General features: G+C 43.8%; 1 protein-coding gene across 2 annotated transcripts in view; it reads right to left on the reverse strand.

Moving 5' to 3' along the window:
* Window positions 1–13,068, reverse strand: part of avpr2ab (arginine vasopressin receptor 2a, duplicate b) — a 21,381-nt gene extending 8,313 nt beyond the window's left edge. For both annotated transcript variants that reach the window (XM_076276303.1, XM_076276302.1), the window contains exons 1-3: window positions 12,670–13,068; window positions 2,066–2,475; window positions 238–483 (exon numbers count right to left, since the gene is read on the reverse strand). In XM_076276303.1, coding sequence (XP_076132418.1) covers window positions 238–483; window positions 2,066–2,437 — 618 coding nt within the window. In that variant the 5' untranslated portion in view covers window positions 2,438–2,475; window positions 12,670–13,068. The remainder of the gene's footprint in view (window positions 1–237; window positions 484–2,065; window positions 2,476–12,669) is intronic.
* Window positions 13,069–25,000: the final 11,932 nt, after the last annotated feature.

Here is a 25,000-nt window from a genome sequence, read left to right on the forward strand (position 1 = left end):
CTTTTTGACAGTGGAAGGCATGGACAACCACTCTGGTTAACTGAAGGAGGCTTGGGGTCACTATACAAGAGATGTGTGCTATTACCACATAACATGGACCCAGGACATCTATGTGGTGGCTTAGGGATAATGCAAATTACAACGACTGAAGTGACATCCTTAGAATACATGTGTAGGCTGTTAAGTGCAGCTTCCAGCCTCATCCAGTGCTGAGAGAGTACAGTGCATGAGCCTTACCTGGGGCAGACTGAGCACAAGGGACAGTCCCCAGGCCACCATGATGGGGGTGTTCCATTTGGAGGGCACGCCACCACGGTACGCCTGCAGAGGGCAGCAGATAGCGTAGTGCCTGTCCACCGTCATGGCGACGATCATGTAGGACGAGGCGAACATGCCCACGATCTGGAGATACTTGACCGAGCGGCACAGGGCATCTGGGCCCTGGAAGCGTTCCGTTATGTCCCATACCAGCTGCGGAAGGACCTGTTTTTAGGAGATAGGAGGTGGAGGCAAGGGTGGGGGTTTGGGGGAGTTCGAGAGAGGTTGGGGTGTGTGTGTGTGGGGGGGGGGGGGGATTGGAGAAAGATCACAAGAATCAGCACCTGAGAGACCGGTTCTGCGTCCAGGTGTTGTGTGTGTGTGTGTGTGTGTTGTGGGAGACTTAGTGAGCACAATGCCAGAGGAATCATTTAATTACGCACATTTCTTATTGGATTCAGCTCATTTCTGATCCAAGCCAAAGAGATGCCAGACTGCCAGAAGTTTCTCTTGATTACATTTAGCTTCGTTTTGATTTTATTTGGCCATTTATCTCCTCTGACGCACAGTCGTGCACATTAGACAATGAAAAAGGCTGTACACAATCCCATCGCCCTGATGCGTTTATTCCCTGCAAACTGAATTAGGATTATACAATGGAAGCAACTTCGAGTATGAGGGGACTAAAACCCATGACCTAGACATCAGGGTAGATTTCATCCTTTGATATTGATGTTATAAAATAATATGGACCCCTTAAAACAAAGGATCAACAGAATCAGTGTCAGTATGGTTTGAGGTAAAAGACCGTTTCATAGCATTACCTCATACTGTGTTGTCTATTTGTTGTCTATTACAGTTTTTCTTGATCGTTTTGATGCTTGTGTCAACTCTGACATGACATTCTCAAAACAGTTAACACCCATGTCTGAACAAAAGCACTCTGGCCAAAATGACACATTTTGCTGTCCTGTCATCAAACGGTCGTCAAATCACTGTGTGATTCCAATCAATCATTACACACTGGACAACAAAATGCAAAATATAGTTCTCAAAATGAGCATTTTTGCTATGTCTGTTCCATTTCTTTCTCATTTTTCTGGTATCAGAAAAAACTGAAAAGACTGCTGAATAAAAAATAATTGTATTCATTCCTCCCAAGATGTAACTACAACTTGTCATTTTTCATCAAAATAGACCTACAGTGAACACTTTTTGTACTGTTTTCTTCACTAAATAGGCTATACAATAATTTCTCTAAATGTGCCTTAGATCCATAGCCTACTTGCAAATACTGTAGCAACACAGAACAGACATGGCATCTCTTATGGATAATGCATGATTGCTGATTAAAGAATTGTGCAAAGGAGTTTCACACAGGTGTATCAGACATTCAGACTTGTGCAGGGAATCTCTACCACCTGTGCAAAGGTACTGGTTACATGCAGTCCTACTGTCTAAATGACCTTGTGTAATACAGTCTTTTTGTATGACTTATTTATAGTAACAACAGAAAAGGACGTGTATACTAGGTCATTACAATTACATAAGGCTTAGCTGACTCTTAACATGTACGAGTCCCACCCTTCTCAAATATGTTGATTTTCAATTTCTATGTTTTTGAATGAGTGACGAGCTGAGTGTGTGTGTGTATGAATGACTGCGTGCGTGTATGTGCACGCCCATTACTTACACAGAAGGGAAATTAGTTACATTGTGTGTGTCTGTGTGTGTCATGTGTGTACATATATGCAGGCATACACACCCAGTTCTTTCCACCGGCAGAGAGCTCTCTGTGTCGACTCACCTGGAAGAAGGCTACCACCAGGTCGGCCACGCACAGGTTGACCATGAACAAGTGCATGGGCGCGTGGTGCTTCCTCCTCCGCAGCAGCACCCACAGGACGAAGCCGTTGCCCAGGGTGGTCAGCGCCAGGACCAGCCCCAGCACCCCAATCTCAGCCCGGGCCAGTGCCAGGTCCCGCATCCTGGGCGGCACCACGGGGTGGAGCGTGGGCCCGGCCGTGCTCCAGGTGCCGTTCTCCGGCGGCACCAGCCAGAAGAAGGCGCCTCCGCCCGCGTAGCTGCTGCTCAGGTTGGTGTGATCCTGGAAGAGGGGGTCCGACAGCAGCAGGGGGTCGCCACCCCCGCCGGTGAGATTGGATCGACCCAAATCCATTTCCCAGGAGAGGGCGCGGGGACAGTCACGGCAGTGGCCTGGGAACAAGGGCGCGTGTGTAGGCTGGATGAGTAAGCAGGAAGAGACAATGACAGGTCCACTCCAAAAAACGCCCACAGCACAGCACAGCGCTGGTGTTGGCCAGACTCAACAGCAGGGGACAGGAATAGGACGGCCTGGCCCCATATTTGCCCCATATCTGCGCCATATTCTGATAAGAAACTGGTACAGCCCCAGGAGGCTATCTCCTCCATCCTCAAGACAATGTTAAATATTTGCCCACTTTTGACTTGCGGCTGGGTTTGTATTTACAAAGGCTGCTGTTTTTGCCCATTAAACTCTCATTAGAGCGATTCTGGGTTTCCTCAACCAAACTGTGAATTAATTAGCTTCGTGATCTGCTCTTGAACATTTTCAGAGTTCTGTGAGATCAAAAAGCAACTTACACAGCATTTGTTCAAGCAGCTATAGCTGCTGAATGTGTGTGTGTGTGTGTGTGTGTGTGTGTGTGTGTGTGTGTGTGTGTGTGTGTGTTTCTATCTGTGATACAATGAACAGGAAGGAGTTTGCATAAATGTGTACGTGATGAGAATCCCTTGATCGCGCCGTGGTTATTTTCTCATAGCTTATCTTGGCATGTCAGTGCTGTTGACACACTCTCACCCTCCTGTGTCTGTGCGCATCTCGCTGTAACGCTTGCTGACGTTGTCTCCTCTCCTTTTTCTTTCCCTTCTCATGCTTTTCTTTTTGCAAAGTGATCAAATTCCATACTTATCCTTTTCTTCCTTTTCCATAGTTGCTCTCACTCCCCCCCCCCGTAAGCCCATATTTCTGCCCTGTCACCCTGTCTTCCCTTCTTAAATTCATTTCCGTTGTTGACTTGCTTCTTGCACCCGCCCACCCACCGCACCTCCCCCTCCGTTTTGTGCATTTCTAAGGCCCTCATCAAGATAACGTTATTTCTGTCATGTCAGACAAACATCCAGTGTCCACTTTAAAAATAAGCATCATTAAAAAACGATTAAAGTGAAAATCCCAGAATTGTCCCCTTGGGATCATACTGGAGGCCAACACCTCTGGTTGCGTGAATGAAGACGCACGCAGTGATGGGATGGAATGTTATAAAGGGGGTCGGGGCTGTGGAGAGGAATGGGAATAGGATGAGCAGGAGAAGGGAAAAATGGGAAGGGTGTGTGTGTGTGTGTGTGTGTGTGTGTGCGTGTGTGTATGTCTATGTGTGAGACAGAGGGGGCGAGGAAGGAGAGAGCAAAGTCCGAGGTTAGAGGAAGGAAGGGTGTGGAGACTGGCCGAGAAACAGAGAGAGAGGGGTCGGGTGTGGAGAGACGGGCCTCTAAGGGGAGGGACCAGTAATGATGACTGGACTGGAGTGGACAGCGAACAATGTTATGAAACATTTGTTACAATGCAAACGCCTCACAGGATAGTGAGAGGAAACAGCTTGCAAGACTTTCTTTATCTCATGAATCATTGGATTGATTATTTTCTTTTCTTTTGTTGTTAACCGTCTTTATTTTTAATGTGAAGAATAAAAATGGCTTGAGTTGGGTTTGTAACCAGCTTTACAAAAATAATATATCTCTGAGCGCACAATGAAAGACAATAGCAAACATTATCTGTTCATTGTTCTGTCAGAATAAAATTATTAGCAATAATAATTCTGTCAGAACAAGTTTGAGGCACCATTCAAAACTTTTATTTTGGATGAGAAAAACCTTGAAAAAAAGTCAGCAAATAAATTACAGCATTAACATTATATTTGGTCTGAAAAGGTTTTGATTTCTGACAACCAAAACAGCATGTCTCTACCACCAATCAGTCAGCTTCCTGCATGGGGCCAATAAGGCAGAGCAGTGAAGTGGCTCTTGTGTATTTGTGTTTATCTTTATGATTGAGGGCCATCTCTGTGTTTGTGTTCTCCCCTCTCTGTTTGTTCCTGTGTTTATTAGTCTGTGAGAGCTGGATTTGTGTGCTCTTGCTTGTGTTCCTTTGTTCTGTATATATTACATATGAGAAAAGGAAACACATGCTTGCCAGAGTCATTTGTATCCAAAATTTCTTTCCGGTCATTACATCACCAGATCTGTCATGATCCATGACTTTCCCTCATCGCTCACAGTAACATCATTAATTACCAGCGCTCGGACAAGCGTGGTCCACTCTTCCCGCTTCCTTCTGTCTCTCTTTGTGAGTCTTCAGTAAATCCTCCTGTCATTCTCATTGACTCCCTTCCCAACGTCCCTACAGCAACAGATGATAAGTGTGTTCAACTTGAAAAGATTACTGATTGCCTCGCCATTTCTGTGGCCTAAATATGTGTACTGCTTTTTAACACAGCTCCCATCTAGCCTTAGATCGATCCCCCTTCCCTCCAAATTCTCGCTGCATCATGAGACACTTTTTTATCCTGAGGGCTTTTTAATGCTATACTCACTTTATGTACTTGATTACACTGATTGGTCTCACTCATTAATGTGATTTAATGCCATGACTATGTCTCAGTGTGGAAGGAATCAAAGCCTTTGAGGTTTCTAGTCAAACCCTGAGCATAGAGATTTCAGTATTATATGCAAATAAATGGGACAAGTAGCCAAACAAAAAAGAGGTTTCGGACACAAAATTTGTGTTAAAAGACAGTGTATCCACACACTTTTACCTTGTTAAACAGTGCCATTGATTTTTAGAATGAGTTAAATAAAGTTATTGAAAAAAAAGAACAGGGAGGCTGGGAGAAGAGATCAAAAGGAATGATAAGTATATTTATAGACAATAAAATACTTTTTATTGGGCCCTTGCAGACAACCGCAGACCCGTGTTGCTCCATCTTGAGATAAATAAAGGAAAGCAAAAAGTGAAGCAGAGCAAAAAGTGAAACTCCTACAGGGAGCTTTCTAGCAACTTGAAAATACCTTGTGATACCAATGTGATTTTTATAACGACTAATCTAAGGCAAAAAAGGCCAAGAAAACAAAACAGCAACAACTGCAGCACTCTGACCTGACTTCACTGTTCCCAGCCTCTACCAAGGACCATTTATTCTGAATTCTAACTCACACACACACACACACACACACACACACACACACACACACACACACACACACACACACACACACACAAACATTTGTGTATGAAAATCCATACAATTACACATACACACAAACAGAAATGTACATACACACAGACACAGATGCTCCATGTACACAAATCCACACACACACGCACATGCACGCACGCACGCAAGCACGCACGCACACACACACGTCCACACAAACAGAAGCACAGGGTCAGCACAGGGCACTGTAAAAGCAGGACTGTCACGATTTCCTCCCTGCAGGTCAGAAGTCAGACGGATGCTCAGATGTGAGAGGGGGATGCATGAGGCCCCCATGGTGAAAAGCTGCTCTGTCGTTCGCCCCCCTCTTCTCTCTCTCTCTCTGTTGCACTCCTTCCCTAATCCTCTCCTTCTCTCACTCCTCATCTCCTTCTCCTTTCCTTCTTCCTAATTTACTTTCTCTGCTCCTCATACAGCAAGTATATATACTCTTTTGATCCCGTGAGGGTCTCTGCATTTATCCCAATCCGTGAATTAGTGATACACACTCAGCACACAGTGAACACACAGTGAGGTGAAGCACACACTAATCCCGGCGCAGTGAGCTGCCTGCTACAACAGCGGCGCTCGGGGAGCAGCGAGGGGTTAGGTGCCTTGCTCAAGGGCACTTCAGCCGTTCTTACTGGTCGGGGTTCGAACCGGCAACCCTCCGGTTACAAGTCCGAAGCGCTAACCAGTAGGCCACGGCTGCCCCTAAATACAGCATTTCTTACAGTAGGGAGACTTACAAAATATAATAATTGGGCTTTTAATGTTTAATGTTCTGCGCATTTATTTTTATACTGATACAACTGGCTTTTTGCTAACACCTGTGATTATTATGGAAGCTCCTTTCCATGTTAACTTTTAAAATATGTAAAATATATAACATATATATGAATTTTTTTAGATACGAAGACAGACAGGCAGACGTTAATATTTCCAAGAAATAATAAATGTCTGAAAGACAAATGCAAACCTCAGCTATTCATCTTGTTCTAGACCCACTACTGCTTATGCATATCCATCAGCAGAGTGACAAGCCACTTAAACAATCTGCACCGTCCAGAGCCGGGCTCATCTCTAAATCAGCTGGATCAGCCAGCCTCACTCCAAAGTGGACATCCGTCAACGCCTCAGCATCTCTCTTTGCCTCCCAGTCCTAGACATCCCCATTCCTCATTCACAACACTCCAAACATGAATATCAACTAACACTCCTCATTTATGCCACTCCAAATGAATATCAACCCCTAAGATTCCTCATTCTGCAAGAGACACTTCGCATTTGTTTTCGCCTCCGAGTCCCCAGAGCGAGAAAAGACTTCCTGTTATTCTCCTCACAAACATTCTATCCTTCCTCCTCCCTTCACACCTGCTTTGAGCTGAAATATGAGTGATAGATTAGGACCTGAAGAGCTGTGTGTGTGTGTGTGTGTGTGTGTGTGTGTGTGTGTGTGTGTGTGTGTGTGTGTGTGTGTGTGTGTGGTGTGTGTGTGTGTGTGTGTTTGTGTGTGTGGTGTGTGTGTGTGTGCGCGTGTGCAAGTGTGTGTGTGTGTGTATGTGTGTGTGTGTGTGTGTGTGTATGACATAACGCATGGGCACTGGAGGGTAGCTGGGCACTGGGGTGAGACATCTGGGTAGGAGACAGCTCGGCCAGGTCATCACAGTGCAGAGGGAGCCCCCCACCGTACTAAGCTGCTCAATGAGCTATGCTAGGGATGTTGGGGGTGGGGGGGGAGTGTGCTGGGGGAAGTAGGCCCGGCAGGAGGGGGACTAATCCTCCATCTGAAAACACTTTTCAGGAATGCATCACAGCAGGGCAAATCACACCTCAACAACTCTCTCCACAACAACAACAGACACTTTTAAACAGGGAGGATGGAGGGAGAGGAGAGAGAAGAAAGCAAGGGGTGGACAATGTGTGTGTGTGTGTGTAGTGTACACTGTACATGCGTGAGAGTGTGTATACTGTGTTTAAGTTTGTGTGTGTGTGTGAGTGTGTGTATGTCTGCGTGCATGCATGTGAGGAGGATATTTGACCGGTTGTACAACATCTTGTCTAACATCTGGTGCTTTCTTCTCTCCAACTCCTACCCTGCTTCCATGTAATGCTTGATTGTGTTGTCACTTTGATGGCGTGCGAAACACGATGGCTATGTTTCCACTAATGAGAAACACACACACACACACAAAACCTCTCTACAAGTAAAATAGATGAGGTAAAAGGGACCACCGTCATATCTCCGGCTAAAGGCACATGTTAACTGATGTCAGAAAAATGCAACACTAGACCAAATGAATAGCTGACACAGGGACCGGTTTGGTACGGTCTGGAAGAGGCCCAGACTTACCGGCTGTATAATGCTCTTGCGGCATCAGAGAGCTGATAAAGATGGCTTTATCTCATGACTCCTATTTATTTTCACATTGGATAATTTAGGAGTGTTGTGAGGCAACACATAAATGCTGACTTTGTATACTGTGTGTTTTTGAGGGAGAGAAAGAGAGAGAGTTTTATTTCTCCACAAAAGACCCACATGAATGATCCACCAATCTCTCACACTCTATCTCTGTTACTTCTCGCTGTTTGCCTAACCCAGTTCCACAGTTCTCCTCTTTAATGTTCAACTTGTCTTTCTCCTTTTCGCTCCTCTTTCCTCCTTCCTGGAAACAGAGGTAATGACCAAATAGCACTCTGTTTGTGTTTATGTAGTAGTAGTAGTAGATAGTGAGTAAGTGAGTAGTTTGTGCTCTTGAAAGGCAGGAGAGCATCCAAATGAAAAAGACCAGTCCAATCTAGACCGATGTATTCAAGGTCCCCAATGAGCACAGGTCAGAGGATGATAAAACGTATAGTTTAAAAAGCCTTTTCTATATCATGAGATCAGTACCTGAAGAGTAAACAAATCAACAAATCAATAAACAACAAAGCAAACATGGGCCTGTTTTGTGCCAAATCTGAGGTACTGTAGTTCTGGCCTGGAGTTGGCTGTGGTTATCTGGGTCAGTCTCCCCACCTGCGTCTGCAGCAGCAGGAGAAGACTTCCTCCCGTCACATCCCCTCCTCAGCTATCCTGCTCTGAGAGTAGATTTTTTCCCCCATTAGGACTTAAGGTCCTTGGATTAGCCTGACATCTGTGTTGGTCTTTGGACTGCGTCTGACAGCCAGCCTGTCAGCGTGGAGGCGGTGTAACACCATCAGGCCTCGGGGCTGTGGTCAGTTGTTGCGGTTCCTGCCGCTGGACGCGTTTTCATGGTGATGTTCCTCGTGAGTGTTAGTAACTTTGGCATGTCATTGCAGCACCTGGTCTGGTTCTATCTGTGAAAGACTCATTCTGGGTGTGTGTGCGTGTGTCTGTATCTTTTTTAGAGAGAGAGCACCGCTGAATAGAGGTGTGTGAGGGTGTGAATGTGTGTGTGGGTGGATAGGTGTTTTTGTGAGTGTCCGTTTATAGAAGTGTGTGTGTCCATAGGCGCATTCTGACACAATAATTCTAAGAACACAGTTCTATTAACTACTAACTAACTGGAGAGGCTATCCCTAAAAATACACAGTTTTTAGGGCTTTTTTTCTGTTTGCATTCGCACACAGTAGGAACACTGAGATTACTTAACACCAGGGTTGTGAACAATTAGAATTGCAATTCTGCTTCCTGTTTGCTACCTCAATTGAAATGCAAGGGAAATTCAAGAATTTAATTGGAATTTAAGAGCCAGTTTCAATTCAATTCTGGAATGTTGCACAAGCTTGCTTAACACACGTTAGCAACTCAATTATTACATGAACATAGTACAATGAAACAGAGAACATTGTTATTTAGTTACTGGCTACTGAAGTTTATTGACAAGCTAGAGGCTCATGGTATCAGGCCAAGTTGGCATGTACATCATTCACGGTTCCTATGTGCAGGGAAAAGACCCTCCCCAAGGGAGCAGCTAGTTATAGGAACTGCGGTCAGAGGAACTCAATACTCCCCAGTTCCACGCTGTCCGAATCCACAAAATTAGGGGTTCTAGGAACTGTATGTTCTAGGAACTGCAAAAAGTTCCACAGTGCAAAAGGGACTTATGTATCTGTATAAAAGAGAGTACCTGAGTGTGAGGGATGTGTGTGTGTGTGTGTGTGTGTGTGTGTGTGTGTGTGTGTGTGTGTGTGTGTATGTGTGCCTGTGACTTTGAAAGAGAGAGTGCATATATGTTCAAATGTGGAATTCTGTGTGCCGGGACATCAGAATTAATTGTGTGGAGAACTGCTGGAGAACATATTAAAGTACTCAGACAGTTACACTCAGTGCTGCAAATGACCCCATTTACACAAAGGTAATGGAGACATTACACCCAGTGACATACCTTTTTTATAAAAACAAACCACTCTTGCGCAAACAAGCTCTTTCTGACGCTTCCGAGGGATTACAACATCAGATATATTGCTCTTTCTCTCTCACTCATTCTCTCTCTTTCTCTCTCTCAGTCTCTCTCTATGTCTCTCTCTCTCTACGCACACGCCTTCATGAGCTATAAAAACAACATTATTTTCCCTTGAAGGACTAACCAAACAAATGCTATACACTGCTGTTGACTGTCCCTGGGTTCACTCCATTCCACACGTGAACACGGACACGCAGAGGAACTCATCCGAGTATGGACTTTGGATCTGTCCAAAACTCTTGCTGGGACACAGAGGAAAATAGCTATTTCCCACACAACCAAATCTGTGGATTCATTTCCCACTCTAGTGACTCTTTACACAGAAATGCCTTTTTGTAATGCATTTAATTGGAATCTCTCCTAGTTAGTGCGGCATAAAGAGCACAATTCAATGCAGTGTATTTCTTGAAACTATATATTCAGTTTGCTTTAGTTGAACTAGAGTCATTTTATTAAGTAACTATGTTGATTTTGTTTGTAGGCAACACCAGTATCAGTAAAGTACATCCCCACCTATCCTTACAGGAACACGCCAACTTTTGGGGGAACTTTGGAAGCCATTTACCTGAGTTAGATTAGAGGATACTGTGCCATTAATGGTGCTTTGCAACATTAGAATATAGTTTAGAGTATGTATCTACTTACAATTACTGTGTCTCATGTTACATATTTATTTCTACGCGTGGTTAAAAGTCACCGCATGTAAATAAGAACATTTTAGAGTTCTATTCGGACACTTTTGGGTGTAGGCTAACACACTTCCAGTGAATGATGCTAAACTAGAGTAAGGGAGGGGGTGTCAGACTGGCTTATTAGACGCACATAGACGAGAAGGGTATCACGTTGTTTAACTCTGGAGTAGACTGCAGTTGTGATGTTCCTTTAATGTAATGAATCAGGTTTGTCCGTGGTGGGGCCAGTGTGTGGGTGTGCAGGGTGTTGCTCTTTGTCTTTGTCCTTCAACCAAGAGTGGACTTTGGAAATCTGTTAGCATTCTAGTGCACACCTAGGCCTACAACCTTTACAAGCCAAGATGGAGGCATACATATATGACTTCTCCATAGCCATATATTTCAGGGTTTACATCTTCACCACGACGCAACCTCGACGCTGTGTCGCCTTTTAATGTCTATGGTTGGCTCTGACCTAAATTAATCATCAACCTAGCTTGCTCGAAACTGAGGAGTCTTCAAACATAAACCATGAAAAGCTGTGCAATTAAATTGCTGATGGTATTACTGTGATGCTGATTATTTCCTTGTCGAAATATATTTCTATTTTTTCCTCTTGGAGGGTAATGCCGTTAAGGAAACAAACTCATTACCTGCTTGTGGTTCAGGCAACGAGCATTTAAATGCAAGATAGGCCGCCTTGTCATTCCCTTTCAAAACTGGACAACATCCTGACAAAAGATTGTTATGCATGCCATACCTGTTCTGCAGCTACCGAAGAATTTACATGCATGGGCGAAGCCAAAAGCAGGTTTCAATTTTGAATATTTTGATGACATTCAAAATGTGTATCATGGTATCCTTATTTAAGTATGCTGAATTTATTATTTTGGGCCATACAAAGTGAAACTCGCCGAGGCGACCACAATATGGGACAATGATGCAATTTCACACAACTGTTCAGTGAAGTGATTAAAACAAAAAGCAGGGCCCACCTTGGGAAATAAATAACAAGGCGCTGGACGCTTAAGGAATCTGCTTAATTGTCTAATTAAACGAAAAGTGGAAACTGCCAATTGCGATTAGGGCATCAGTCATGCGCAATTTGCGCCTTCGAGCGCGTCCGGAGTGGCATTCATTCAGCGCCACAGCAGAGTTGCCGCTGTGTTGACAGACTGACCCAACGCTTTCTGAGTCACCAAATGAGCCATTATACGCCCGTTTATGTGTTTGCCCTCATAACGAAGGGCAGGGGCTCTATTTGTTTCGCTGGACACTGTTTGAAAACGTTACCACCAGGGCAGTCAAATCCGTAATTAATTGGACCACTGAACTGTTCCTGCCTGGCTGCTACCCATTGTCGGTATGTCCCCCCCCCCCCCCCCATAAATGAGAGCTAAAGGATATTTTCTGTATTCAAAACGGTACATTTGCGATATATGACATGGCTATGCTATGTTGTTCAGAACTTTAAAAGGATTATTTAGAAAATGTGTTAAAATTCAGGATTAGGCTACCCTTTGAATCTTGCCAAAGAAGCCTGCATCATGCTGAACATTAATGGATACTGAACTACTACGGCAACGTGAAAAATAAATCCGTATAGCCTACCAGATCAGAAGTTGGCAAACGCGCTAAATCACACAGCAGACGACATTATTAAATATTTAACTAATCAGATGCAGATATTTTTGTGAATAGGACCTAATTAGTCACATTTGCATATTGCTTGGCTGCCTTAGGTCTTTTCTCCCGTCCCCGTTTAATAAATTAATGGATAAACAACACCGTGTCATATTTTATCAGTGGCATATAAACCAATCTTGCGTTCATATCCATATCCTGCCAAGCCAACCACCTAAAATCACATGTTATATAGGGCTGACTAAACATTGGATACACACACCTGCTCACACACACAACATCGACTTCTGTTATTAATAGACATCAATTTGTTTGAGCAAAGTGTGTGTCACAAAATAAGCATGGGTACACAACTAAATCGAAACCCGAACTTACCTGTAGACAATGTTTCGCTGCTGAAATACCCCACGCCTTGGTTATAATCCACAATTTCTGGAGTGGTTCAAAAGAGACGCAAGTCCATCCATTCTGCACAGTAGTCCCGTTGTGTCAATTTATCTTTTTACCAGAATGTTGAATTGGTTCTACAATCCTCTTGGTCACCTTGTGTTGGTTTACTTTGTGTCGGATAGATACGCATGTACAATAGCAAGTGTCGTTCATACATTTTGGCACAGGAATATAAAGAGTGTCCTTGCCTCTAAGCGGGACTGCGAGTGTAACTGTACTGGGGCATATTTGCAGAGAAGGAGGCGAGTTTAAACCAGAAACACATCCGACAGCATCATCATCTTCCTCCCCTTCTGTCTGTCTTCTGGCTGTGCTGGTCTACACTCTGACTCTGTACAGTCCGGTCTGAACTGAACAGAGTAAACGCATACCGCTGGCACTACTGCTGTAAACCTACTTCCCCCTCCCTCCTCCGCCTCCTCCCCCACTGGACTCGATCAGCGCGGAATCACCTCCCTCTATGCTCCATACGCTAAAAGTGCAGGGGTTTGTGTGTTGATAGGACTGGGGGTAGGCTAGGCTACATCCAGCCACTCTTATAGCATAAAGCACAGACACAGCCCCCCCCCACACACACACACACACACACAAACACACATGCTACAGGTTTACACACGTTACATTCAACTACACATAGGCTATTCACTACAATGACACTAGAGTAGATGTCCTATTCAGGAAAACACTGCTCTCCCTCTTTTTGTCCAATGGATGCTTTCCAAAAGTTGCAACAATTCAAAATAATAAAGATGGTCACACTTTATTACTTCACTTCACTTCACAAATTCTTTCAAGATTTCCTGCTTCTGAGAGAATATATTAGCCTATACCGTAAAACACAAGAATAGTATTTTTACGGAGCTCGGGATGTGTCACAGCAAGATTTTTTTTTAATATTGAGAGAATGTGCTCATTTGACTAAATTGTGTGCTGGTTTTACTAAATCACGGTCTCATTTTACTAGATTATGCGCTCTATTTAAACATTTGTGTGCTTGTTTTACTTATTAAGTGTGCACTTATTTTAGTAAACAGTGCGCTCATTATAGGCTAGCCTACTATATTGCGCGCTCATAGCACAATTTAGAAAAATGAGGGCATTATTTTTTTATTAAAAAGATGGTGACCATCTTTATGTTGGATTACCACATGTTAAACACACACACTTGCAAAATATTGGCTACAAGCAACTGACACACACAGGTTATCTACAGACATGCATACATACAGTATGTAGCTTTGCACACACACACACACAAACACACACACACACACACAAATTGAAGTGTGACAGCATTTTATGATAAATAAATAATCATCAGCTGTAGGAGAAATAAACTGGCCATCATCATAACAATGGCTAGTCTCTCATCAGGCAATCAAAACACCACAGATTTCCCTCCTCTGCAGAATCTGTTTACCAAGGCCATACGGGGGGTGTGTATCTGGCCAGTTCAAACTGGTATGCTGACATTTCAGCCAGCATGAACTCAACCATCATATCCACATCTTCTCTTTTCAGCTTTTACATTCTAATCTACCTCACATGACTATGCCCGTTAGTCAAGTCAAAGGCTGTTGCGTCAGGCTGAGTCCAGACACGGCTTTATGCACCACTCCAGTAGCCTCTCACTGGCAGGATTAGGAGAGGAGAAGGCAAGAAGAAAACTGTCTGTTGGATGGTAACTATTTGGTGGCTTTACTTTTCCACATAGGCCTACTGTTGTTCCAAATGTTAAATGTTCCATCTTGGCTGTTTGTTTGTCAGATGTATCATTCATCTGTAATGGAAGGCGCTGACAATACTAGTCTGGTTACATGGGTGATGTCATGCCAAATGCTCACAGCTGGAAATCCAGCTGCAAAATGAGTTCTCACAATGTCATATATTCACTGACAAACATTTTGTAAATTAAGTTTATATTTGTCAGCTCGCAGCAAACAGAACCTGATATTTCTTTTCATAACTTTGCCCCAACCCTAACACCAAATATCTATTCATAAGTGTCAACAGAATGCAGACAGCTTGTTTATTGATTGTTTATGTGTAATGCAGAGTATCCAGCATTAGTAGAGAAATAGTCTCTGTAAGATATTTCTCCCAAATATGCCCACTCTCCGGGTGGTTGCAGCGCCTGCCACAATTTATATACTGTGTCTGTGATCCCAGCTCCAAGGTCCAGCATGAGATGAAGAACAATAGCCACCCCACCTCCTTCCCCTGTGATGTTTGCTGTGCGGGGTTTTGCTTTTCAGAAGTTTCATTAGAGCCAGACACCGCTCTCATGCATCTTGTGCCTCAATAATTGTATTCTTTCTGTCGGCTGACAGACACATAACATGATGACCGATGTTTAATTATGACTGATTGAAAACACGACTGAAGAAGATGCAGAGAGAGCAAGAAATCACAGCGGAATCACTAATGGAATACTGTTCATTTATCACTGAATATCCAAATGTTCCAGAGCAACTGAGAGACAAGTGCATTTGTTTTTATTGTAACTTATGTGTAGCAGCAATCAGTGGTGGCAGTGCTAGTTCACTCACTGAGGTCTAGAATGAATCATTTCTAGCAGCCCTTTAAAAATACAGGAGGTTTGCCATAGGTACGTTGTCAGACATGAATATACATTACAAAAATGTTCTTGCTCTGCCTGTGAACATGTTTCAAACACCTGTGATTTTGACAGGATAGATAGAATTATTTATTTTGAAAAGAATGATCAGTTCTATTTTCCTTTGCCTCCCCCCCAAAAAAAAGAGTTTGAGAACCTCTGTGTTAGCCCCCAGTCAGTCATCACAGCCAATGAAAACATGCCGTTGGGTTTTAGTCATTTCCACCCTTGTGCCTTGCAGTCATCTTAATTGCACGTTCACATGCTAAAGCTGCACAGCACTGTAAAGTGCTTGTTAATACAGAAACCCTGTTCACACACTGAAATGAGCTCTCAAGCATCCATTGAGCATTGCTTGCAGCCATTGTGCTGGACGATGTCGAGGATAAACGGGTCAGCATCAACAGGCTTATCTAACTCATGTCCCTTTCCACAACGAATGCCATCGTTTGTCACGGGGGCAGTGTGTGTGGTGCCCCTGAAGCACGCTGGTATTTGCCTCTTTGTGTGTGTGTGTGTGTGTGTGTGTGTGTGTGAACTGAACGCCTGGCAGTCCCTTTCAAGCTGTCGCTGCTCCAGAGAGGGTCTGTCCGTGCAGTCTCCCCTTCTGCTGATCAAGCCACTTCTTTACCACTTCAAAGTCCAGCTTACACAAAACCATGACAGAGAGAGAGAGAGAGAAAGAGAGAGTGTGAGAGAGAGAGAGAGAGAGAGAGTGAGAGAGAGAGAGAAAGAGAGAGAAACACAAAGTTGTATAGGCAGGGTTGTATAGGGTGAGAAGGAGAAAGGGAGTATGTGTAGGGGAGGGAGGCTGTAACAGAAAGAAAAAAGTGGAGTGTGTTGGGAGGACAGAGGGAGAGAACGGAGAGAAAAAGATGGAGAGAGCCAGGTTACATGGTGGGCCAACAGAGTGAGAGAGAGATAGATGAGGGAGAGAGAGAGAGAGAACAACAGAGGCTTTGCAGCAGTAAAATCGCAGTACAGACTGCCAAGTGTATATGTTGCACGCATGTGCGGGGGAGTGTGTGCTCTGGGAGTGTGTGTGTGTGCGTGAGTGTGTGTGTCTGCGTGTGTGTGTGTGAGTGTGGGTGCTGCAGACACGAGAGCAGAGCAGCACATCCTCTCACCTGATTAGGATTACCAAAGGAGACCACCACCCTAAGCACTCTGAGTCGAAATGTCTCGACCGTTCTAATTACCTTTGCAATGGTCTCTTTAGAAGAGCTGCAGGCAGGCGAAGCACCACAGCTAGAGCCCCCTCCAGGGAACCAGAGTGCCAGGGCACAGAGTTCCATCACAGCCCTTTGTTACATCAGGCGCTTACAGTGATTGATTGGCCTGAGAGCACCTTCACCTAGTTCGCTGTTTGCTGATTAAAAAGGGAAGCTTTCAAGGGACCCCCATTTGTAATGGGATGCTGTTTGATTTCCCCACCCGCTTATTTTTTGAAGAAAAACACTGTTATTATTTCATGGGACTGCGTTCATCCAGCAGCAGTGAAAAACATCTGCAGATGCAGTACGCAGTAGAGACCAGAGCCCGGAGCGCCTGTCCTCCCGAGACACGTGGCGTCCAAGCGTTTACGAAACGTTTAGTGGAGAGGCATTTTACTATGGTTCTCTCTGCCCTGACGGCAGCGCTCCGCATTTGGCGTGCACATGGTTCTGGCTCAAGGAAAACGGATTGACGAATGGCCGATTCCCTCAAGCTTACTCAGGGTATTGGCAATGTGTCAAGCCCCCACTCATAGTGTGCAGGGGCCGTGTCAGTTCTCATCATAAGTGTCCTCCGAAGCTCCCTGGAAAAGGACCGATCCCCCCCCCCCCCACCCACACACACACACAGACACACACACTCTCACAGTTTAGCTTTCCCCCTTAAGTGTTGTAGTGAAATATGATAAAGGAATTGACCGAAAAATATGCCCTGCCGTCACAGAAATTCTTTTGTTTGTTTTGATAGGGAACGTGTCTCGGTCCAGGTTGTGGTTGTTGGACCTTGGCCTTTGCGGCCGACATGAAGCCTGGAGGTGTGTTGGAGACATTTGAGTCGCCGCGAGAGTCAAGTTGTCTGTGTGCACAAGTGGCTCCTTCCAAGTTCTCAATGTCTTTGCAGCAACCTGGTGAAAAGTTCAAATGATCAAACAGGGACTGCAGGTCAAGTGTAGAACTCTCTGAGGTAAAAGAGGTTTGAGACACAATGCTCACTCTGAGGATTTCTGTTTGTTTCTGTCTTTCCCAAGCATAACTTACAACTGGAGAGTTTCCACTAACATTTTTCAGGTTCATTTGTTATGCTTTTTTAGTTGTCTATGTTTGACTCTGCCTTTATGAAGGTTTGCCTTGTTTTCCCCCGTTTGGCCTCTGTGTTATTTCCAGACTCAGTACAATCTCTGTCGTCTCATTCCTGTGGAATCTTCATTGGAACTACATGTCTTCACCCCACAAGTCTCCAAATGGACCCTTTAGATTCAATTTAATAGCCTTAAACATTCATTTATCACATTTATTATATAAAATGTACCAATTTATCAAGTAAAATGTAGTTTCAGTAAAATATAGTTCCTTATCTAATCATTACGTACCGGAATAGATGGTCAAACCCAGGTCAAGGGTATAGACACAGATCAGTTATTTGAGTGGCGTTAGAATTGTGTTAAGCCAGGACCATTTCATAAGATTAGCCTAGAGGACATAATTGAGCTTACATCACCGCTAGCTCCAGCGCTTGTGTAATGGGATATAGGTGCACAGTCACAGAGCTCTGTGATCATGAGAACCATCTTAATGACCATCTCATGTGCTGTAATGGCAATTATTAAAATGGGCCAAGAAAGAATTTTCATAGACAATTTACCACCAGTCCTACTTCGTCACCGGATAACCATTGCAGCTGGAAGAGGCGGTCAGCTGCTTTTCATTATAGTGTGTTCATAATGATGGCTGTGATTGTCAGAGCTTCATTAACTATGAAAGCTCACACAGAAAGTCACAACCTTCAATTTAGAAGAACATGTATTTCAGAGGGGGGCGAATAACAGTCTGTTGTCGGTACAACATGAACTGCATGTTCACCTCCGCTGGCTCAAGGTGCCAGTACTGTCCGAGTACTAAACACTTGTAAGAACCTGACAAAGCTGCAACAACAGAGAGGCTGTGAGAGAAAGTCGTGGTGAAATACGACAGACTAGTTTATTTAACTGCGGTCGTTGCTCTTTCTCCGAGTTAAAACTGAAAGCAGGAGGTAAGAAAGCAGAGGAACACAAGAAATATTTTGAAGAGGAGTACAGGGAAGTTTGTCCAAGTAAAAATGACTGCTGCCAAGTTAGCCAGGGGCTGTTTCACAAGAGCATACTAATAACAGACTGTTATTAGAAATCTCATTTAAACTAACTAAAAAGCCTGGATGTTAATACCGTCCTTAGAAGCAAAGCATACTGACAGGGGGTCGAGGATCAGACATTTTCTTTTTTCCCCTCATGCTTTTCATATTTTGTTTGTGTATACAGGGCTACTTGATGAATCTGTTTAAAACTGTAGTTCATGCTGGACTGCAAGACTGACTCATGGCCATTGAGTGGTACACTGTGTTCAAGAGCTTTTCCTCTGCAATGGTAAAGGAGCACCTGCGTACCAACACACACACACACACACAAACACACACACACACACACACACACACACACACACACACACACACACACATAACAGTTTACCACACACACTTGCACACACATGCACAAGCATGGCCTTTACACAGAATCTCACACAAACTCTCACTCCCTCCTTCCCTCTCTCTCTTTCATACAAACACACACACACACACACACACACACACACACTCACACACACACACACACACACACACACACACACACACACACACACACACACACACACACACACACACACACCTGCATACACCTGTGGGCATACAGAGCCCATCAGTCAGACATGACTTCTCCCTGTTGTGGGCGCCCAGTCCCATAACTCAGGAGGTGACAGAGCCTCGGCGTGGAGTCCCATCCAGCCTCCCCCTCGCGCACAAGTCCTCTGCAGCCTCGTCCTGTTCGTCCTCTGCTCCGGACATCTATTTTCAATCCCACACATACACCCCAAATACACACAGGCACACACCTGCATACACACACACACACACACACACATATACACAGTTTCTTGGTGTTTTATGCCCTCAACATTGTCTTCAAGGCAGAGCTGCCTGAAAGGCACTAGGGTTAGGCATGGGTTAAGGTTAGGGTTAGGGTTGGGGTTAGGTTTAGGATTAGGTGCCTTTAAGTCAGCGGTGGCAGCGCTGCCTGGAAGACGACGTTGGGAGCATAAAACACCATCGAGCCATATACACACAGGCACACACACACACACACCAGAGATGGCAAAAGTACTCACTTCCCTTACTCAAGTAGAAGTAGAAATACTTTTGTTAAAAAATAGTACTGATTTAACTTCTTTACTCAAGTAAAAGTAACAAAGTACAGGCTTGGAAATGTACTTAAAGTATATGTATATAGTATATAGTAAAAGTAGTCTTGTGAATGACAACCATTTTTTATGCAACGGTACCTGGACCACACAATATTACTAGCAGTGATGGCAGTAACGCGTTACTTAGTAACTTAGTCTATTTTGTCCACTTTTTTCGGTAACGAGTAATCTAACGCGCTACTATTTACAAACCAGTAATCAGATTAAAGTTACTTATCTAAACCACTGTGCGTTACTATTTTTGTCATTTTCCTTAGTAAAAAGATATATTCTTTGCTTTCTTCTTGTCTCGGGGATAATGTCATGTAGGCTATGCTCACGTTTTCAGCATGAGGACAACTCACGTGTAAAACCATGCGGCGACACAAACGTAAACAACAATGGAGGGAGGAGAGAGATGCACATTTTATCTATAGTCATTATTTTGAGTTTGTGTCAGCTAAACATGACAACATTAAGGTACATTGTACATTCTGTGCTGGCGACAAAGTGCTGTCTAGCTAGACATCCCAAGTCTCCCGAAGTTTTGGAAGTCTCCCACATATTGATAGCTGACGCCCGCAAATGACATAAAATCTCCCGGAACCTAGAGCGAACAAGAGCACGCAAGCCAGACCGGGCTTCAAATCGCGTGTGCATCTTGAGTTTAACGCGCGCACAACGGAGAGGGAGAGCGAGAGGAGTTGTGCGTGTGTGCCTGTTTTCAGTGTAGGTGGGCTTAAATATCTCTTTTCTCCCGAACTTAATAAATCAGTTTAGTCAGTGTATCTAGGAACAGGAGCGTCATGGCAGAGTCAGTGCCTCTCAAAAAGGAACATTTAAGACCCATTTCACATCAGACTACACAAAAGTGTACCCAATTGTCTCATAAGAGTAAAACATAATGATAGTCTTGCATACTGCACTGTTTGTAACAGTGACTTTAGCATTGCTCACAGCGGGTTAAATGATTGCAAAAGACTTGTTGAGATGAGTTTAACAAGTGTAATTTAATTTGCATATTACTCAGGCCTATACTAGATGGCTAGTTGCCAAGGCTACATGAAAAGGCCAAACTACCAAAATCTACATATTTTACTATCACAATTTCTATCAGCCTTCCTTATTTGGTGTACTGACTAGACATCTGAATTTCAGTATCTAAGTAGGTTAGGTTGGGATGTCTGCTATACATTGTTGACATTACTGTTAAAATGCACTTCCAGTATAGTGAGTATTGGCAAAACCGGTTATCATTTTTATGTTGAGGCAGTGGGGGTGTTGTCGGCAGCTGCTGAAAGTAACTAATAAAGTAACTTGTAATCTAACTTAGTTACTTTTAAAATCAAGTAATCAGTAAAGTAACTAAGTTACTTTTTAAAGGAGTAATCAGTAATCAGTAATCAGATTACTTTTTCAAGGTAACTGTGGCAACACTGGTTACTAGAGTGCCAGTCTATGACTATAACTATGAATTCTGTGATCACGGTAAGGTGGACTGCACCATGCGGTGTTAGATTTTTAGAAAAGGCATTCAGAACATGTTTGATGATGGTGGAGGTTATTGTCCAATGTTTATAACAATACAAGTGGCATTAAGTGGTTCATAGGGTATTGATGAGTGTACATATTGTTATTGTGGATAATACAGTGTGACTTTTAAATGTAAACAGTTGTAATTTGTGAATAAACTCTTTTGAGAGGTGGATAAACTTTAATAAGAGGTGGATAGACTATTTCTGAAATTTCAGAGGTGGGTAAACTGCGTTTAGCCTCCACTATATCCCTGTTTAAGACCCAATGCTGCATCTACTTATTGCTAAGGATATACAGTAGGCTACACTGCAGCTAGAAGTTCGAAAAAGGCGAGGAGAGGAGGAGGGCATTTTTGACTAAATTTAATTGAGACATACTACTATGTGCTAACGTTAACATTACTGCCATCAAGCTGCAATGATTTGCCACGAATGAATGCCTCCCAAATCTGTCGAGTCATCTTTGGTACGTCAAGTGCAATGTATATTCCCATCCGCTATTGATGACGCAGACAATAATAACGGTAACTCCACTGAAATTATTTGAAACTAAAGTAACGAGCCAGTTTTGTAAAAGTCGCCTCAAAAATATATAGTAAAGTAAAAATATCTGAAAAATCTACTTAAGTACAGTAACGAAGTATTTGTACTTCGTTGCTTCCCATCTCTGACACACACACACACACACGCACATGCACACGCACGCACACACACACGCATGCACACAGACACACACACACACACAAACACACACACAAATGCACACACACCCAAACACGCACACACACACATCCCCACAAATACGTTGTCAAAATGTTACTTCAAAGAGAAGCGTTTTGGATCCACACACTCAACACAGTTGACCCCCATGGTTTAAATGAAGTATTATGTCTTGTTTTCTCTAACAATGTCATCTTTTATTTTTATTTATTTTGACTGTTTTGTATTTCTAATTCACACTGACCAAAGATGTACTTGATGCTTACTTTTCTTTCTACGAGTGCTCGTACTGGTAATTGCTGTTAATACCCACCCCTTACTACTGTACTAACCAATGTCTTGGGAGAGGGAGGGGAGAATGTTCTTTATTATCTGTGCAATGTTACCAGTATGGTTTGACTCTGAGGAAGACGCAGTGCGTCGAAACGTCAGTCGATTGTGCACCACATTAAAAAGTTAAAAAGTTCTCTGAGTGCTCCGGTCATCCCTGGGTTTAGTCTCTTTGAAGTGGTCAAGCCAGTCTCTCCATCCCCACAAATACATTGTAAGGTCACAGAGAGATATGAACACATTCACATGTATGCCCTAACAAACATGCACATTCATAATAACAGAAATGGTCTCTCACATACGCCTTCGCTCAAACACACACACACACACACACACACACACACACGCAAACACACACACACACACACACACACACGAGCACACACATATGCACACAAAAACATACTTTTTCCTGAATGACTCTTAATTCGAAGGCACTGCCAAAGGGCTTTAATAGGTGTTAGTGGGCCGTAGTAGCGGGTGACTGATTCATAGCTGGAGCGTAGGTTAATTAATAAGGCCTCAGTGTCAGCAGTGAGCTATATTCCCAATTCTGTCTTCACTCACTGTCTGTGCGCTTGGCTTGCCACCCCATAGCCGGCTCATTACGCTGACGCCAGACCTGCTCATTTTTCATCTCCCGGTGATAATGGCATCAGTGGTTTCAGTAGCCTTTTTTGGCAGTTTCTAGGAGCTGCAGGAATTATGCATGTGCGGTTCACCCCCGGACCGTCGGACTATCAATAACCACTACACGTGCATAAAAGATGAGACAAGCAGTGTCATCCGTGGGGTGGTCAGTCTGGGCTACGGGCCAGTACACTTGTAAAGCAACACTGAAGTCATCGGGCAAATGTCCGTTTGCCACATCAACACCCTGCATTTACCTATACCACTGAGGTTGTTTAGACAGACAGACCAATGGACAGATAGATAGACAGGTGATAGATAGATAGATAGATAGATAGATAGATAGATGCTTTATCCCAAGGTAAATTTTGGCATTCTATAACACATACAGAGTAAGGGAATGCACACATTGTGGACAAGAAAAGTACTCAATAATGAGGAAATTTCCTGAGCGAAAAAAGAAGATATTCCTCTACAAACGTACTATACCTAGCCTACTCCATGGCCGTAGTGGTGAATGAAGGTGTATGATGTGGACAGGGGGAGTGTGAGGAGACTAGTACTAATTAAAAGAGATGGTCCTGCGGAGAGGCATTAAGAAGGCAGATGGCTCACGCTGCAGGTGCACATGGCCGCCAGAGACAGACAAGGGCAGGAGAGCGGCAGAGCAGCCATGATGAATAAAGACAGAGAGAAGCGGAGAGAGAGAGAGAGAGACATAGATAGAGAGAGAGAAAGACAGAGATAAAGAGAGAGAGAGACAGAGATAGAGAGAGAGACATAGATAGAGAGAGAGAAAGACAGAGATAGAGAGAGAGAGAGACATAGATAGAGAGAGAGAAAGACAGAGATAGAAAGAGAGACATAGATAGAGAGAGAGAGACAGAGATAGAGAGAGAGACATAGATAGAGAGAGAGAGAGAGAGAGAGATAGAGAGCATCCTAAGCCCCAGAGAAATGTCTCAGCTGTTTCCTCCACCGCCGCCAAGCCGAGGGATGTTCTCTTCTCTCGTTTAAAATGGTGACAGAGAGATAAAAGAAATGAGTGCACGCAAAAAAGACAAAGCTTCCAGAGAGGAGAAAAAAAGAAACGTCAGCAGCACGGCAAAGGGTTTGTTTGCTGTTGCTGATTATTCTTGTCCTGACTCACTGCTTAGATTCGAATAGACATGCAAATCAGACAGGTGTTTGCGGCCACTCACACCTCAGAAAATGCCTTGAAGCAACATTGATAAGCAACAGATACAATTTGCAAGATGCTTCCGACACATGTCCATGTGTCCACTTGATTAGTCCCAGTCATAGCACTGGCACTGCGCTAGTGGGCTGACGTGTGTTTGTGTCCGAAGCTTCCCTTCATATCCTGCACATTGTCTTTGCTATTTCCTGCTTATTATACGCACCCTTGCATGGACTCTTATTTGCATCTCTCTCGGCCCAAAGCTGGACAATGAAAGGCGGAGAAATCAAAGGAGGAGAGGAGACGATGCTGCAGGGGTATCTCCATCTCATCTAGGGGGCCACTTAGCACTGACCAGGGGGTTAATGAATCAATTAAACGTTCGGCTTTTCTGCACTCATTTACGTTGCCTAGCAACTCTAAGATGCTGATTTGTCTCATTAAGACGTGTATTAGTGTGTGTGTGTGTGTGTGTGTGTGTGTGTGTGTGTGTAAAATGACATGAGGGGCAGAAGATGAGAGGATAACGGAAGCAAGGGGGAAAAAAAGTGAGACTATAGGCCAGTGAAAAGAGAGTGAGAGAGAGAGAAAAGAGTGAGAGAAGAGAGAAAGAGAGAGAGATAGAGAGAGGGGTCGATTGACCTTGGATCAAAGTGGAGATGTGAGCACCTTAGAAGTTCAAATGGGGTTTGTCTTGATTAATGTCAGGGCGCCATTGAGAGGACCGCAGGAGGGAGAGTGAGAGGGGGGGAGTTGGGGT

This window comes from Alosa pseudoharengus, unplaced genomic scaffold, assembly GCF_046254945.1.
Source record: "Alosa pseudoharengus isolate Yale_2024_CS ecotype anadromous, Long Island Sound unplaced genomic scaffold, YU_APseudo_1.1 YU_APseudo_1.1_scf_9, whole genome shotgun sequence".
NCBI lineage: Eukaryota > Metazoa > Chordata > Actinopteri > Clupeiformes > Clupeidae > Alosa > Alosa pseudoharengus.